This window comes from Canis aureus, chromosome 2 (assembly GCF_053574225.1).
Source record: "Canis aureus isolate CA01 chromosome 2, VMU_Caureus_v.1.0, whole genome shotgun sequence".
Classification (NCBI taxonomy): Eukaryota; Metazoa; Chordata; class Mammalia; order Carnivora; family Canidae; genus Canis; species Canis aureus.
In genome coordinates, this window is record NC_135612.1 from 75,578,317 (window position 1) to 75,594,893 (window position 16,577).

The following is a 16,577-nucleotide window of genomic DNA, read 5'->3' on the forward strand; positions in this document are numbered from 1 at the left end:
TCTATCTCAGATCGTTACCATAGTTTCGTTACTGGTCCCCAGCTTCTGGTCTTCTGACATGACCAGTTCTGGTCCCCATCTCCGATCCATCTGACGTGAGTTTGAGTTTTCCAAAATACCATTTCAACTAGGCCTTTCCCCTTCTCAAAAAACTTTCCCATGATTCCCTGTTACAGAGTGAAGTTTAATTGTATGTATATATGTACATGTAATACAATGTATTTAAATAACCTCTAAATAACCTTAAATAACCATGACCTTAAGACCAAGAGTCACATGCTCTACTGGCTGAGCCAGCCAGGAGCCCCCAGAATAAAGTTTAAAAAGCCAACATGGCATCGGAGGTCATCCACAGTATATGTTGACTCTCCCTGATTCCCTGTTTGTGCTCACACAAACATTTCGCTTCACCTGAAATGTCTTTTTGACCTTTTCGATAGCTAAGTTTCTGTCCTTCAAGTCTCCTCCGCTGTCACCTCCTCCTGGCCATTCTTTCTGAATCCCAGTTCGAGTTAATTGCTCCTCGGGAAAGTATTCTCAGCACCTGCGTTTCACTTTTATTAACAACTTTTTTTTTTTTTCTTTTCTCTAATTGAGTTGTGTCTCTTTTAGATTCAGGGGTTGTGCATGACTAACGTTTAGATCATCCTAGGGCATAAAGCCTGATGCCTTGGACAAAGCAAACCCATGGTATTTGTTGCGTCCTTGCCCCTAGGAAAGAAGATTACTTACGTTTGTTAAACAGCAAACTCCATGTATATGACATGCTTTTATGCAAACAATGACAATCCACTCCTCTGCGTGTTCTCCGAACTGAAAGAGAAGGTTTAACCTTCAACCTAAAGGACTTAGATTAGGATCCAAGAAGGAATTCCCAGCATGGAGAGTGGAATTAAGGACCATTTTCAAGGGGGGTAAATTCTCAGCAGAAATATGTCTCAGCCACACGAAGATGAAACCAGATAGATCATTTCTTCAATTTTTTTCTTACTGCCTTGATTTTAAGTTTCTCTGAGAATGATTGTTTGTGAAACTCGATACAGAGTTTCATCTGATTGTTTCCTAGTTATCATCACTTAAGCTCTTCATTGCTAACTTGTTTAAAATAATTTTTGCAAGTGTGTATGTGTGTGTGTGTGTGTGTGTGTGGGAGGTGTGTGTGTGGGGGGATTCTCAGTTCCCAGAGGCAAGAAATGGGAAAAGGTGCCCATGGGAAGATTCCCCCTTGGTCCTGCCCTCTCACCGCGAGGGAGTTTATGAGTGGGATGACTCCTTGGTTATCATTCTTCCCATCTCAGCCCCAAGCCCCAGAAGGAAGCACTCTGTCCTTACACATAGAACTCCTTTCCTGTCTGTTTTCCTGTGAAGACTGTGAAATCCTAGAAGGCACAAGCTACTTTACTAATCTTTGCATCTAGCAAAATGCATGACCAAATAACTACTTGCTGAATGAATCCATCAACAGTTGTGGTATACCTGAAAGCACTGGGAGTTTGCAAAGACCTCTAGTGCTCTCCAGAGCCTAGCCTGGTCTCTCATCTACAAGTTGGAAAACATTTTATAGGCCATTATGAGTAAGTGCCTACTGGATACTCAACGCTATATTTTATGTGCTTTGGAAAAGGTAACAAAAACCACATTGATAGTGTATTGAAATCCTGTTCAGCTATTCCCCCTGGATCTCTGTTTTTAGTTTTTTTACATCTATAAATTTGGAATACTGAAAGTACCAACCTCATAAGGCTTTAGAGGAGATTAAATGGCTTAGTGCACCCCAAGCTCCAAAAAAGAGAGTCTGGTGTACAGTAAGCATGAACAATTACTATTATTATTATTACTAAAAACTCTATACTTGCAAAAGAGAGGGAAGAAAAACTCCACACAAATCTAAGTAGTTTATCTTTTATTCATACAAACAATACATACACAAGACTGTACATCCTTTGAAGACTGCAATAATTTTCTAGTGTAACAACTCTGTAACAAAATTTAACTAAATGTAACATTTATGAAAATATAAATCTCTGATTGGGTAATTCTTCCCAACAATACAAAGTTTACATAAAAACATTCAATATGAGCTATCAGTTGCAAACAAGTTAGGAAAAATCATTCAAGTCACTTGTTAAACTCTATGGGCTGTTACATAGAATATTCACACACTACATTTAATCCATCTAGGCATTTAATTCTTAGAAATGTGCGGCGTGGGGGTCCAAGTGATAACGACAGGAATAGGAATGTGTCACATCAGAAGAGCTAAAAAGAAAAAGAAAAAAAAAAAAGCATTGACTCATACAATCAGCTCTGATCTCTACGTGGGCTGAGGCTTCTCTGGGCTACCCCCTTTCTGGCTGGTAGCTACATTAGGAGGAACATACTGAAAAAAAAGTCCTCCTCCACGGAGGGAGGTCTTTGTCTGAATCCCATCTCTGTACGCTTACACGTCAAAGTGCTTTCCAAAGTGACATGCAATGAGCTCGGATTCCCTTTGGATTAGATCGCTCGGCTTCTCCCATTAGCAAAAACAATCAAGATGTCACTGTCTTTTTTTTTTCCCCTCCCCTTGCCCCCCAACATCCCTAAAAGGGCTATGGCAAAAGATATCACTACCTTGGTTTTGCAGTTTCCAAAAAACAATCCAGTGGGGAGGCTAACGATCGGCCTGCGGATACGGGATGAGTGGGTGGTGGAGCCGGGCTGAGAGCACACGTCGGTTCCTCGGTCGTTATTCTGCTGCCACAAGTCACTACTGTCACTTGGAAACCGAACCAAAGCAAACCCAAACCACCGCTACAGACAGATACCTTTTGAAAAGTCATCCAAGGCCATGCCATGTGGAGGATATGAAAGGGAGAAAATCATTTTCCCCCTTTTGGGATGTGACATTTTCTTTTCATTAGGTGAGTGGCCCTTAAAAAGTATTTCGTGCCATTTCACAGCTTCTGCTTGGAAACGGCCGAGACTATAAAAGGCTCCGAAGAGCCCTCCAGCAGAAAGGGTGACGGAGGAAGAAGCATACATATGGTGTGGGGAAGTAAGAAAGTGATTACAAACAGGGACGATAAAGAACCTTTGGACACCCTTAAGATTTATGGAGTATTTTAGCACAAAGACAGGCATATTCAGTTTGTCCCCGAGTATTTGGTCATCTGTCTGCATTTTACATAGGAAAGAAGAGGAGTGAGAGTAAGGCAAATGTCTCCAGTATTTCATAGATGGTGTGTCAAGAAAGCTTTCTTTCTCTCAAGATTTACCGCAGGGATTTAGGAAAAAATGTATGCTTCCATACAACGGACTGAATAGCCCAGACACTCATTAGTACGGTGATGGAAATGAACAGATGTCTTGACCAAATCTGTAATGCCCTTTCTGTAATTCCGCTCTACGCCCAGCACAGATAGGCATTTCGAAAAGACATGAAACGATTGTGGCTTCTTATCGAATGTGTTCTTTCGCAGCCCAGGAAGTTGGTTAAAAATCCCATGTTCCGTTATACAGAGACCCTTTGCATGCAACTGTCCCAACTGTATTGCAACGAAAGCTGACTGCGTGCTCAGTAGCCCTAGGAGAGGGGCACTTCCGTTTCATGCCCGGTCCAGTTCGTGGCCTCACCTTCCACGTCCTTTCTCCTGGGAAACTGGGGGTACACGGGGGCATTTTTGTTACGTGGTTTTGCACCTTTTGACCTTCCATCTGCACACTGGGTTTACACAGTTATCAGGATTGTAAAATGTAAGGAGAGATTAAGGCTGTGTTTACGTCCGGCCACATGATCATCGGAGGTCAAACAGCTCTGTGTGTTCACAATTTCAAACGATTTCTGTAGCGCTAATTCCAGCCCAAGGGGTCTGCATATAGTTCTAGCCTCTGTCATCTGAACGAGTTACGCTGCTGCCTCCCGCACAGCTAATTTAGAAAAGATCCTCTAGCTTCCAGTTGACGTAGCCAGTTAAACACCATTTTTAGAGACTCTCTGCCAAGGCGTCATTCGTGGATTAACTTTGATGGAAAGAGCAAACTCCAAACCAATTTCACATTTCTGTGTTTTCGACCAGCATGGTAACAGTGGAACTCCAGCATCTTTCCCGTCCTTTAAGAAATGAGGACTTTATCATTTGGGACTCAAAAGGTACTTTCTTTTTTTTTTTTTCCTTTTGTACGTGTATCGTGCATGTCCAGTGAACAGGAAGAAAGTTTTGTCAGTTGTCAGGGGTGTAGCTATGGCCCCTGGATTCCAGGGCAGAGCACACCCGGTCATAGCAGGGATTGTGTTTCTTGGACGGTGTCGCCTCATTGGGCTCAGTGGAGTCACTCACCGTGATGGGACTGTCTCTTGCAAAGACCTCGGTCGACTCCCTCCATAAGCAATCCACAGACATTTTAAAGCAGTAACTACTACACTTTGGCCTGGATGCCTGTGTCGCGTTGTTGAAAATTTGTCTGCTGTTTGAAGTGGCAATTTTAATTTTCAGCGCAGCATCTACGCGGTCTACCACCGTGTATATCCCGATACTCCCGTCGTCAAAACCCACTATGATGTTCAGGTGCCTCTGTGAGAGGGCGAGAAAAGTTGGTGTTTTGTACAGGGAGCAAGCACCGATATTTTTGCCATCAGCCAGTCTCATGACAATTAAACTGGATATTGCACCGTTTTCGTCCTCTTCCTCCCCGTTTCGGAAACAAATGTACACCAGGTAGCGACCATCTCGAGACAGCCTCTGCCTCCAGATGACCCCGGAGGCGTGAACCACCCGTAATTTACCGCTGTGTAAATCCAGCACATTGATATTTTCATCTCCCCTGGATATAATGCCTAGCTTTCCGTTGGGAGAAATTTCAAAATCCTCCAGATTTTTCAAGAAGTTGTTTGGAAGTTGCACCCGGCGACAGATGACCTCATCGGTCAGACTCCAGATATTCACCGTCTCGGCCGATGTGATAAACACAATGATGTCAGGACAGTCAGGGATCAATTTAAAATTTACGATGGTGGTGCCATCTTCACAGCAAAATTTCTTGGTGATGCTTCCTGTCCAGAGACTGACTGCCAGCACTTTGCTTTTGGTCATTCCCACCACGAAGGTGTTTGCTGAGGTTATAAAGGCATTCTGCAGGGTGGTCAAGATGTTGCAGACCCTGTGGCCTGTGGCCAGTCTCCAAACCCTGGAGGCATTCTCCTCGCAGAGGGAGACCACAAACTGGTCGTTGTGTGTAATGAGCAGCTGAGATATTCTCTGCCCGTTGATTCGGAAGAGGTTCTCGCCGCTGCTGGTGTGCCAGACATACTGGCTGCTTTTGTCATCTGATGTCACCATGACATCTCCAGAGGACGTCAGCACGCAGTGCTCGACTATTCCCTCATGCTTAAAGACTGCCTCAAGGAACCCGCTGCTGAAGTTCCACTTGTGGACACAATCCGAGCCATCGAGGGAATAAATGATTTCCCCTCTAGCGGGTAACACCAGACTTTGGATGGGTTTCCCAGTCTTATCTATGTTGGACATGGCCGTGATTATATCTATATCCCAGATGGAAAGAACACCACTGGTTGACAAAGATAGCAGCATATTGTGGTGACTGGACTTCACGAGCTTGACTATGGTACCTGAGATCTCCTGTAAGCTCGCCATGCATTGTCCTGTGTCCCGCCTCCAAAAAAACACAGCTGAGGTATTTTCCATGGTGGCGATGATGCAGTCACCGTTCTTGGACAGCACGGCAGAGATGAAGCGTTCGTTGTGCTTGGCTCTGAACTTCTCCGCCACCTTCCACATGCCGGTATCTAGGAGCTCAATGCTGAGGGCCTTACAGATCAGAATCGCGTGTTGGTCCTCCGACAGTTCAATGCTGACCACCTCGCTGTCCTCTCTTCGGCAGTCAAAGTCATCGGTCAACTGGGGGTTGGAAATGTCCTCGGTATTCCAAACAGAAAGGCTCCCCTCACTGTCTACCATGACCATTTCTTGAGCCGTGTCCAAGATTAGAAGGAACTTCACAAACCCCCCCGAAAATTCAGAGGTCACCGTACATAACTTTTCCCCACTCCCTAAATGAAATATGGTGGTGGTGTTCAGGTACTGTCCGCAGAAGGCGTACATGCCATCCAGAGAGCACTGGACACAGGTCACTTCGTACCAGCAGTGGAACTGGTAAAGAGGCCAGCCGTAGAGCAGATCGATGACGGTGACGTCTTTGCTGGCTTCGAGCCACGCGAGGGCATGGTTGGCGGACAGCGTGAATCCGTTGATGTAGGTGGAGCCGCTTCCGTGCTTGGTCCCTTTGATCTCCACTTCAGACAGGAGACAAGAATTGACGTTGTCGTAGATCAGCAAGGTGTTATTGGTCGTAGCCACCACGAGGTACTTCTCGTCGCTGGTGAGCTTCATGCCCAGGATGACGGACTGGGCCGTGGTGATCTGCCTGAGGAGTTGGCGGCTTTCCACGTCCCACGTGCTGATGGAGCCGTTTTCTAGAGCTGTGAGGACGGTACTGGGGTTACAGGTAGGCAGGATCTCGGTGACGTGCAGGTGGCTCGAGGACAAAGGGAGGCGCTCCGGGCTGTAGGTCACGTCCATGGATGAATGCAATGGCACGATGGAGCAATACTTGGGCCCGTCTTTGTCACATTCCAAAAGGAGGTGTCTGAGTTTGGGCAGGGAACTCACGACAGGCAGCAGTCTCTGCTGAAGCTCTGCTGAAAGGGAGCCGGGGAACGCCGTGACCTTGTTTTTGATGCCACGGAGGGTGCTGGCCAGGAACTTCAGCTCCTTCTCTTGCGAGTAGTTGTAAGCCAGCTCGATGTCGGAGAGCACTTTGTCGAACTGGCCGATTTTGATCATGGTGTAAAGCCAGCTGAAGTTCATGATGATCCCATACAGCAGGTCATCCGTTTTTCCACACCTCGTCAGGTGGTGTAGGAGCTCAGACATTTTGCGATGATTGACGAAAAAGATGTCAGGCTCCAGTGGATTACACTGGAAAACCCAGGGCTGGTCTGGAGCCTGCCGGTCAAAGGAGGCCTGTTCCATGAAGTGCTTCTCTTCCTCAAGCAAGCTTCTGCTCTCCAAGTCAAGGCAGCCATTCAAGTACGGGTCTTCGAGGCAGAAAGCTTTCCTCCTGCCCCCTGACCAGACTCCCAGAAAGTAATCTGCCAGGATGGTGTGCATTTCACGCAGGTCGCCGTCGTCCTGCAGATACAACTTCTGAGCTATGAGCTGCAGGTGTCTATTGGCCCAGACCAGGAGTGTGACGTTCTTCACGTGTCTTTCTATTAAGTATCCGCTGAGACCCTCCTTGAGCCTCGCGATGTACAGATAAGGTACTCGCAGGGGATTGCTGGGCCGAGCGTTCCCATTGAGCTCATTCATAACACTGTTGTCTAGGGCCAACACGTCCTCCAGCTCCATTTCGCTCAAACCCATTTTGGCCATGGTGATGTACCCGAGAGCCCTGGAGACCAGTTTCTGGCCACACTTCTTCTCCAAGGACCAAAATAGCTGCTCTATGCTTTCGTGAACCGTGACACAGAGGGAGGATTCATCGACGTCTTTGTGAGATCTCCAATGTCTCACCTCCCTGAAGGTCAGGTTCACAAACATGGGCAGCGTGCACTTGGAGAATGCGTTGTTCACGTAAATCTGCTGGCCCGACGTGACCTTCCTTTTGACCCGCAGCAGCTGGTGTTTGAGGACCTGGCTGCACATTTTCCTGTCCCGGGGAATCAGCTCGATGTAGTTGGCTTCTTCATGGATAAGGCACCTCAGTTTCTGCAGGATCCCGTGTCTGTTGGGCAGTGTGGACAGGACTATTCGTACGAAGCGGGGAAGGTGAGCGGGGAGCCACCAAAGCTTCCTGGCCTCGTCACTCTCTGAGAGCTGCTCTAGGGCATCAAATATTATTATTAGAGGTCTCTGCAACGAAGACTCATTCAAAAGGTTTATAAATAAGTCACGGAGGTCATGGATCTTCTTAGGGTAGCTTTGAACCAGACACCGATAGTTGACTGCCAATTGTTCACAAACGCTTAGAAGGAGAGTCTTAAGGTCAGTGCTCATGTCTGTGGTTCCTAGAAATCTCACGACGACCACTGGGTCAGATTCGGGTCCTGTGTCTTCCTGTAGCCAGCCGTAAGCCTAAAACATAAAGGTAGTGTTTAGAATGGTAATACATATTCACGTGGTTGCGTACAACAGCATCTCCTCTCTCCAGAGGTCAGGCTCCTGGTATCCTTGACCATCCAGGAAGTGGCCTAGAACCATGAAATGGGAAAACCTGAGAAGATCAAAGAGCTGTCACAAAGCTCATGCACTAAAATCTATAGGGGAGACCCTCAGGATCACTCTACTCCAGGTAATAAAATGGTGACAATAATATTATTCAATCCCAAGGCTTAGCTTGTTATATTCCAAAAGTTACAAAGGATTTCGCAAATGATAAATCTGCAGACCCAGTATGGTCAGTTTTTCGTCAGTGTATTCTATTTCCTGGCATGGTTGTTGGCACACAGTAGATGCTTAGTGAGTATTTGTTTAATGAATAGATTAAATAGTGATTTACATATTCTATTGGGTCAAATATCTTCACTAATTGAAATCACACAAGGCTGATCAAATTCCTAGTTAATTAGAATGTGATAAAAATAGTACTAAAATACTGACTATAATCCTTAATGATTCAGAGGCATTTTATTATATTGTGATGCTATAGGGTCATCTCTATGATTATTTATCATTGTCATAAAAATCTATATAATGTTGGCTAACGTTTTTGTTAAGCTTTGCATTTTTAACAGACAGCTCACTATTTATATTTATAAATAGTTATCAGTTCTCACATTATCTCTCTGTAGGGCAGGTAGGATGATGTATCATTTAACAGAAGAGGAAACCAGCCCAGGCTGGATAAATGACTTGCTCAGAGTTAAGCAATTACCAAGAGACAAAGCTGGAGGTTTTTTTGTTTTTTCAAATTGTAGAGGTAAGGAGATAACATATGTGAGTGGGCTGCTAAATTTAGTACTTCTCTGGCCACAAAGGCAAGGACAAGAAGGGATATGATCAAAGTATAAAAAATGTCCCAAAGTCTAATTTTAGGGAGATGATGTCTTTCAGTAATCCTTGGAATTCACCAAGGATACTACTGCTTAGGAGGGGACGTATTTTATACATGAGGAAGTAAGTTTATGAAACTTGGTTCCTCAAGATGTGGTTCAGGTTAAGATCTGAGTAAATTTAGAAAAAAAAAAAAAGTATGGATGTCAGTTTCAGAATGAACTATTAAGGAAAATAAGCAATTTGCTGTTTAGCCCCAACCTCTGAAGTCCATATGGAGGAAGATAATCCTGCCATCCTTCTACGACTGTCCTTCAGTGGCAAATCAGAAACAGAACACAATATTTTGTCCCTATGTAGGTTGCTTATGATGATTATATGTATTGTCCGCTCTCCTCCTAGTCACACATTCTTGAACGTGTAGAGAGCGATCCTCTGATCATGAGCTCATGTCCATGGAAATGCTGGGCACACAGGAGGCAACCTAGAGATAAACACGAGATGTCTATCTGTACCCTCACAAGGAGCATAAAGTCACAAAGAGAGTGAAGATTGTCATTGGCGGGACAGACATCCCCCCAGGAGAGAAGTGAGTGGAGCAGAGGCAGGGGACCTAGAAACACGTGAGGCTTCTTGTGGGACCAGAGTCCTGGACTGTGAAAAGACACACTCTGGTATTTGGACAAAATATCCAGAAGAGTGAGAGCACAGAAAACCATTTCTCAACTTGATGAACTCAACTGTCACCACACTGCCCCGCAGGGACCGTTTATCTGAACAGGCATATCAGCACATTCCACACAATTCTTTACCTCCTGTGCTATGGCCCGGGGAGGTGCATCACATGCACATTGAATATAGTCAAGTCCAACAACATTTGTCCCTCCAACGACTTTACCCTTCCCTCTTCTGGAGAGAAAAAGCCCTAGAGTGAATGTGAAATGGTGTGTATGGCTGTTTTCTCATGAGATTTCAGCTCCCATGTGCTCCTTATACTGTTGTTGTCTCATTTACTTGGAACAATTCTAAAGTTTGAAGAGTCACATACAATTTAGTGTTCAAACACACACACATCATTTATTTTGATGCAATGTGGCTCCTAAATGTAAGCCTGCCACTGCATTTGGCATTCAATTCAAAGAGAACCATGTCATTTAACATGAGAAGGAAAAACCAAGGGCACCTGGGTGGCTCAGTTGGTTAGGCGTTGGACTCTTGGTTTCAGCTCAGGTCAGGATCTCAGGGTTGTGGCCTCGAGCCCTGCATCAGGCTCCACACTCAGTGTGAGTCTGCTTCAGATTCTTTCTCCCTCCCCCTCTACCCCTCCTTGCTCTGTCTCCCTCTCTCTACTTCTCTTGCTCTCAAATAAATAAAAATCATAAGAAGAAGAAGAAGAAGAAGAAGAAGAAGAAGAAGAAGAAGAAGAAGAGGAGGAGGAGGAGGAGGAGGAGGAGGAGGAGGAGGAAGAAGAAAGAAGAAGAAGAAAAACCAGCAGCTGGGCTTGCCATATTAAGAAATGGTAAATTAACTTTCCTAAGGACTTTTATTTAAGTAAGTTTATACACCAGAATTTGTCTGTGAGCTTACTTTGGAACCTAATCCCCACAAAAGGTGCACCACCACTGTCCCTGTTCCTGTCCTCAGGATGGCCTAACTGAGATTGTGTAGCACATGACAGATGATGAGAGCATTTGTGAAGTTAACGAGAGCTCTGTGTTTGAGAGAGAAACCACAGGAAGAACAATATAGAGATTCTGAGGTAATACCAGGAAAATATAAACCATCAGACATGGATATCAGGTGCAAAGGGAGGTTAAAATGGAACTAGTTTAGTCCAGTTTGGACTGACATGCCAAGGCAATAGACCCCACATTCCAGAGTGAGGTTCCAGACCATCGTGCAAGATTTGTGAGGGAGTTGTGAAAACCAGTTTTGCTACCTTTAATGGACCACCCGCCTCCAGCCTAAAAAGGAGTTTGAAGAGGCCAAGAAAAACATCGGAGGTTAGGGTGCTGTGGGTCAGATCTCTTACCGCCTAAGAGATCTAAGTAAATCTTAGATCTAAACCTAAGTAAGAGGTTTCCTCACTAATTACCTTGGGAAAAGGGCTGTGATGGACCACCTGCAGGCTGCACCCTAGAGCTGGGGACACAGATGTCATCAGATACCTGAGAGATCTGGAGGCTGACCAACAAGGCTGGCCAGCTGCTTGGATGGAGGAGTGATGGAGAGCTGCTGTATTGCAAGTGGAGTTTCCCAGGGCAAAAAGTTCCTGAGTGCTTCCCATATGTCAGATGTGGGCCACTGGGAAGACTGGGCTGACAGCGGTTTTTGCTGGTTCTGTTTTCCCTAGGGCCTGTCTGGGGGAGCTTGCTGGGCTGTGGATCTCGGCAGATCTCGGTGGTACTTGAAGTGTGTGGCTGGGTGTTGAGGAGCCGTGGAAATGACCAGCTGGAAACAAAAATGCATCCCCCTGGGTTTAGGGAACTCTAGGTTAAAGATGCTCAGCGAGGACAGGGCAGGGGATGCAGGAGGGAAAGGATGTCTAGGAACCCAAAGGAAGGCCTCAGAAGAACTAGGAGGCAGGGTTTTTTAAAAAAATTTTATTTAAATTTGACTTGCCAACATAGAGCACATCATTATTTTCTCATGTAGTTTTCAGTAATTTGTCAGTTTTTAGGAGGCAGCTTTAGACACCTGCCAAGACGAGAGAGTGTGGAGTCCAGTTTTCAGAACAGTATGGGTCACGTAAGAACTTTTGGGCCACCTTACCCTTCCTCCTTCCCCGAAGTCATAACCATAACCCTACAGGAGTCACAGCCCTCTAGGGACCATGTGCTTGGGGTCAGGGATGGAGGGTCAGAGGTACTATGTGATGAAAGGAGGAGAAGATGACCACATCCCCACTTCCATGGCAGCTGCCTTGCTTACTGTGTGCCTCAGCTGCGGGAGAGAATTATAAAGTCAAGTTTTAATTATCACCTCAGAGTGGACGTATTTAATTGCTGAACTGAGAATGACTTAGTGTCCAGAGCTGATAGGACGGCTGGTCTTTGCTGAGAGGGATGAGAAGAGCTGTGAGATGTGCCCTAGTTTCCATCCAATGGGAACTGGCCCCAGCACAAGAGTTTGACCGATAAGAGGAAAAAAATCAAGCTGTTCTCTAACCTCACCCCACATGCCTTATTCTTTCAGTATAACCATTATACCAGCATATGAGAGACACCAGAGTGTCCATTCCAAAAAGACTGATTATAAATCAGATAGAAAACATAGAAAATGGAAATGAATTTTGACCAATTTATCTATTTCCCCAAAGGAGAAGATTTTTACAAATAATCATTATTTGAAAGATTGGGCTCTTACCTTCTTTGCCACTTCGGCTAGCAGGAGGGTCTTCCCAGCGCATGGCCCACCATATACGACGAGAGGGTTGATGTGCCCGGCTTTGTTTGGCAGCACGTATTTATGCACTATGTTGAGAGACTCACATTTGTACTCGTAGAAGGAGGCGTACGTCTTACATAATGAGGAATGCTGGAGGATTTCATCATAGAGCGTGTCGGTTTCGGTGTCAAAATTCTGTTGTACGGTTGCCTGAATGATATCAATCATGTCCTCATAGAATTGTTTACCAAGTCCTTCTATGTAATGGTTTTCTATTTCTTGGGAATAGCCCAGTTTCATGTCACAATGAGTAACAGATGTGTACACTCTCAGATTAGATGACGCGACAATAGTAGGAATAAATTCATCCCTGAGTTTTATCAGCTTCTCTTGGGCTTCTGCATCCCGCATAATCCTTGGTTCTGTTCCGGTGATATCCATGTATTTTCCCATCTCTGGGATTTTCACAAAACGCTCAATGTTAGCAATTTTCCGGATGTAGCAGACACATTTCTTTAGGAATGCTGGGGTTTGCTTTCCTAGAGCAAAGTCAAACTCATCCTCTATCGCTGAAAGAAAATATGGCAGGGGGTTTACCGTCTAGAATGAAGAAGCATCGGGCCCATACACCCCCCCCCCAACTTATCTCTCAAGTCACCAGTGGGAGATTATTTTGCTTGCAGCAGGTAGTGGAGTCCTCTATAGATTAATTTCTTAATTCCTTAATTTCCTGTCTTTTCCTAAATAGCCAGGAACCCTAGCTTTTAATTAAAACCATGGGTTTTAATTAAAATTATTTAATTTCCTCCCCAGTCCAAGGGAGAGCTTGAATATAAGCATAAGAGAGAAAGCATATTGGGTTTGTAGTTGATTCTTTTAAATTCCTGTTTAATTTCTCTCTCAGACTTAACGGGTTCTAATAGCAAAGAGCAGGGACCACCTGGGGTCAGGGAAGAACTAGGAAGAGGCCAAATGACAGATCTCGTTGGCTTCTTCCTTTTCACTCTTTCTTTTATAATGAGGCTTCACCATTTTGTTTGAGGTGCATTGTATCCCAGCCAGATATGGTAAATAGTAACATAAAAGCATGTTTAATATAGAATCATGTCCTGATGAGTGATCATTCTGAAAATCCATATCACTGTTAGATTCCAATATATTTACCAGAGCAGGTACAGAAAAAATGACTTAGTATATAAATTTATTTCTTCAAAGACAAACCGGGTTATACACACATTTGCTCACACACAAGAACATATACATCATAAGTCACCGAGGCCCCATAAGAGCATTTAAAACTGGAGCGTCATTACAAAAACATCACTTGGGCATGATTTCAGGGAGGAAAAAGAAAAAGGAATAAAATAAACCAATGGCAATGAATTTTAAGGCAAGGAGTCTTTTAAAACTCGTTGCCTCCCTTTATTTCATCCTCTTTCCTTCATCCAGTTGGTCTTAGCTGAGTGTCCACTCTGTTCCAGGCACACTACTAGCTACTCAGGGTACAGTAATGAGGGAAAACAGACAATAGTGAAAGGAAAAGCCACTATGGCACTTACTGTCCAGTGGAGGATGGCAGGCGTGAATCACAGGGTCCCACAAATAAATGTATTATGATTCTTTTTAGTCCCGTGAAGGAGAATAACATGGTGCAATGAAAGCAAACAATCAAGAGGGCTACCCCACTTGGAGAGGTCAGGGAAGGGGACTACTTAAGGAGGGGACTACGAGGTAGCCATCTGATGGAAGAATTGGGGGGGGGTGTTGGGTGGACCTTGAATGAACAGGGCTGGGCTGGCCAGAAACTGAACACATTTCATCGTGCTGGCCACAACTCCAGCATCAAACAAAACCAAGAACATACATGCATTCTCTACAGTAACTATTAAGGAAGTTGGGGATTGTATTTTTAATTGGTGCTTTTTGTAGAACTCTCATGATAATAGTTTTTTCAGTAATGATAGCAAGCAATCAAAAGCAATGACTCAAGTGAAAAAGATGATATGGTTATAGCCACCAATGTGGTGTGAGCTGTGCCATGGTCATCAGTCCATTTTACAAAGAGTTTTGACCAGGCAAGTTGGTTAAGGAAGCCAGTCAAAGGTGCTTACACAACACATATCTGCTCTTCTTACGAGAGTAAGAACTAGTTGTAGATGAGGGAAGACGTAAGAAATCCACAGAAAGCAGCCTTTGGATCGTCTCTTTTCCAGCCATCTGTGTAACATGCTGGGAGACCCCCTGGATGGAGCCGGTGCTACCTTCTGTGGACCATGAGAAAGGAAGTGTCGGCCTGTACTATGTGTACCTAATGGATAATAACCAGAGATATGTGCCATCACCTCTAACTCCCGGGAAACAAATCAGCTGACACCGTATCACCTCATGGAAAGAACATGTCAATCAGGAGTGTTGATTATAAACGTGTTGTACGAAGAGATAGAGACAAACCAAGTTGGTAGAACCCACATAAGCTTGGCTCAGGGGGAAAAAAAGAGGCTGTAGAGAAGAATGTCTGTTTGCTGGTATACACGTAATTAAATATACCTGAATAAATGAGTCATGTGAGACAAAGTCAACTCTATAGAGTTATCTCTGGAAGTTATTTCAAGTACATCCTCATGATTTGGGGGGATTTTTATTGATAATTTCTGATATTTGTCTATGTTATAAACATACCCTTCCTTACTAAAATACCATATTTGTTTTCTGTCTTTGCAATTTTCTAAATATCCTAAAGTTTAGCCGGTATCCGATGAAGATAACATTAGGAAAGTCCCAGCCTTGGCAACTATATCATCCATGAGACTTAAATTCCCAAAACAACTATCCCTGAGAGTATTCAGTTTTAATGTTCACAGCTGGGTACGATTTTGGGGTCTGAATGATTTCTTTTCCTCTCCTGTTATTTGTAAAGGAAAAGCAGAAGTGCGAAAAACTCACTTGATTAAGCATCCGACTCCTGATTTCGGCTCAGGTCATGATCTCAGAGTTGTGGGATCCAGCCCCAAGTCAAGCTCCACACTCACTGTGGAGTCAGCTTGAAATTCTCTCTCTCCCTCTCCTTCTGTCCCCCCTCCCCGCTCACGCACGTGCATGTGTGCTTTCTCTCAATAAATAGATACATAAATAAAATCTTTAAAAAAGTGTCAAAAATTACATTCAGATGTACTTTGCCTTTCTAGACTCTACCTAATATTCTTATTTCAACATCCCTGAAAAATATTGAAGTAATATGGATATAGTAATCCATTTCAAAGAACTGGCACTTCTCTAGCCATTTTTATTATGGAGACATGGCCTTAAAATGAGTTTGAAATGTACAATCAATAAAATTGTTATGGGCATGCGTATCTTTAAGAGATGTCCCCCAATCAGAGAACAGTCCACTTGCAGTAAATAGTTCATACTATACAGTATGAAATTATTAATCTCCATAGAGCTGGCCTCATGGAAAGAGTTTTTTAGTATAGAGAAAATTAGGAGAAAGTGTTTGCCAATGAGATACTTGAACATTGGACCTGTATGATTCTAAGTAAGAGAGTGCCCTCCTCAAACTGGGATCTCTTCCATTATGAATAGGAAAGTTTTTGCTCTGGGCATTTTCTTCAAATACAGCACATTTTGGGGGCCAGGTTGGTTTTTGTTCCTGATAAAGATGAAAAACCAGAGTCTCAAAATTGGATAAAAAAAATCCCAAAGGAACAAGCATATTTGTCATATTCTAAAGATAGTACTTATTCTTGTCAATTTTAATATTTTTGGGGAGACCTAAAATAAGACCCGATTTTTGATAGTTTCTCGAGAATAAATTTGTAAAAATTATTTACAGCTGCCCTGAGCTTGAAGTCCACATAGTATAAAAGGAGAACGCCATCAAGTGCCTTTACGGTTTTCACTTTGTCCTGCCATTCACAAAGTCAGTATGAAAACTCAACTGCTATTGCTTTTTCCTCAATAATTTGTCACTATCCATTTTTAGGATTTTATTTATTTATTTTAGAGACTTGGGGGAGGGGCTAAGGGAGAGGGGGAGAGAATCTTAAGCAGACTCCCCAGGGAGCACAGAGCCTCACTCCAGGCTTGATTTCACCACTGAAGATCGATCATAATCTGGGCTGAAATCAGGAGTCAGGT

The 16,577-nt window shown here is 44.0% G+C and overlaps 1 protein-coding gene across 3 annotated transcripts in view; it reads right to left on the minus strand.

Annotated features, from left to right (window-relative positions):
* Positions 1 to 1,888: 1,888 nt before the first annotated feature.
* The window catches only part of NWD2 (NACHT and WD repeat domain containing 2), a 174,723-nt gene continuing 160,034 nt past the window's right edge, over positions 1,889 to 16,577 (minus strand). For 2 of the 3 annotated variants that reach the window (XM_077879801.1, XM_077879803.1), the window contains 2 exons: positions 12,420 to 13,009; positions 1,889 to 8,135 (listed from right to left, as the gene is read on the minus strand). In XM_077879801.1, coding sequence (XP_077735927.1) covers positions 4,203 to 8,135; positions 12,420 to 13,009 — 4,523 coding nt within the window. In that variant the 3' untranslated portion in view covers positions 1,889 to 4,202. The remainder of the gene's footprint in view (positions 8,136 to 12,419; positions 13,010 to 16,577) is intronic. The other variant, XR_013369338.1, reaches the window with a different exon arrangement.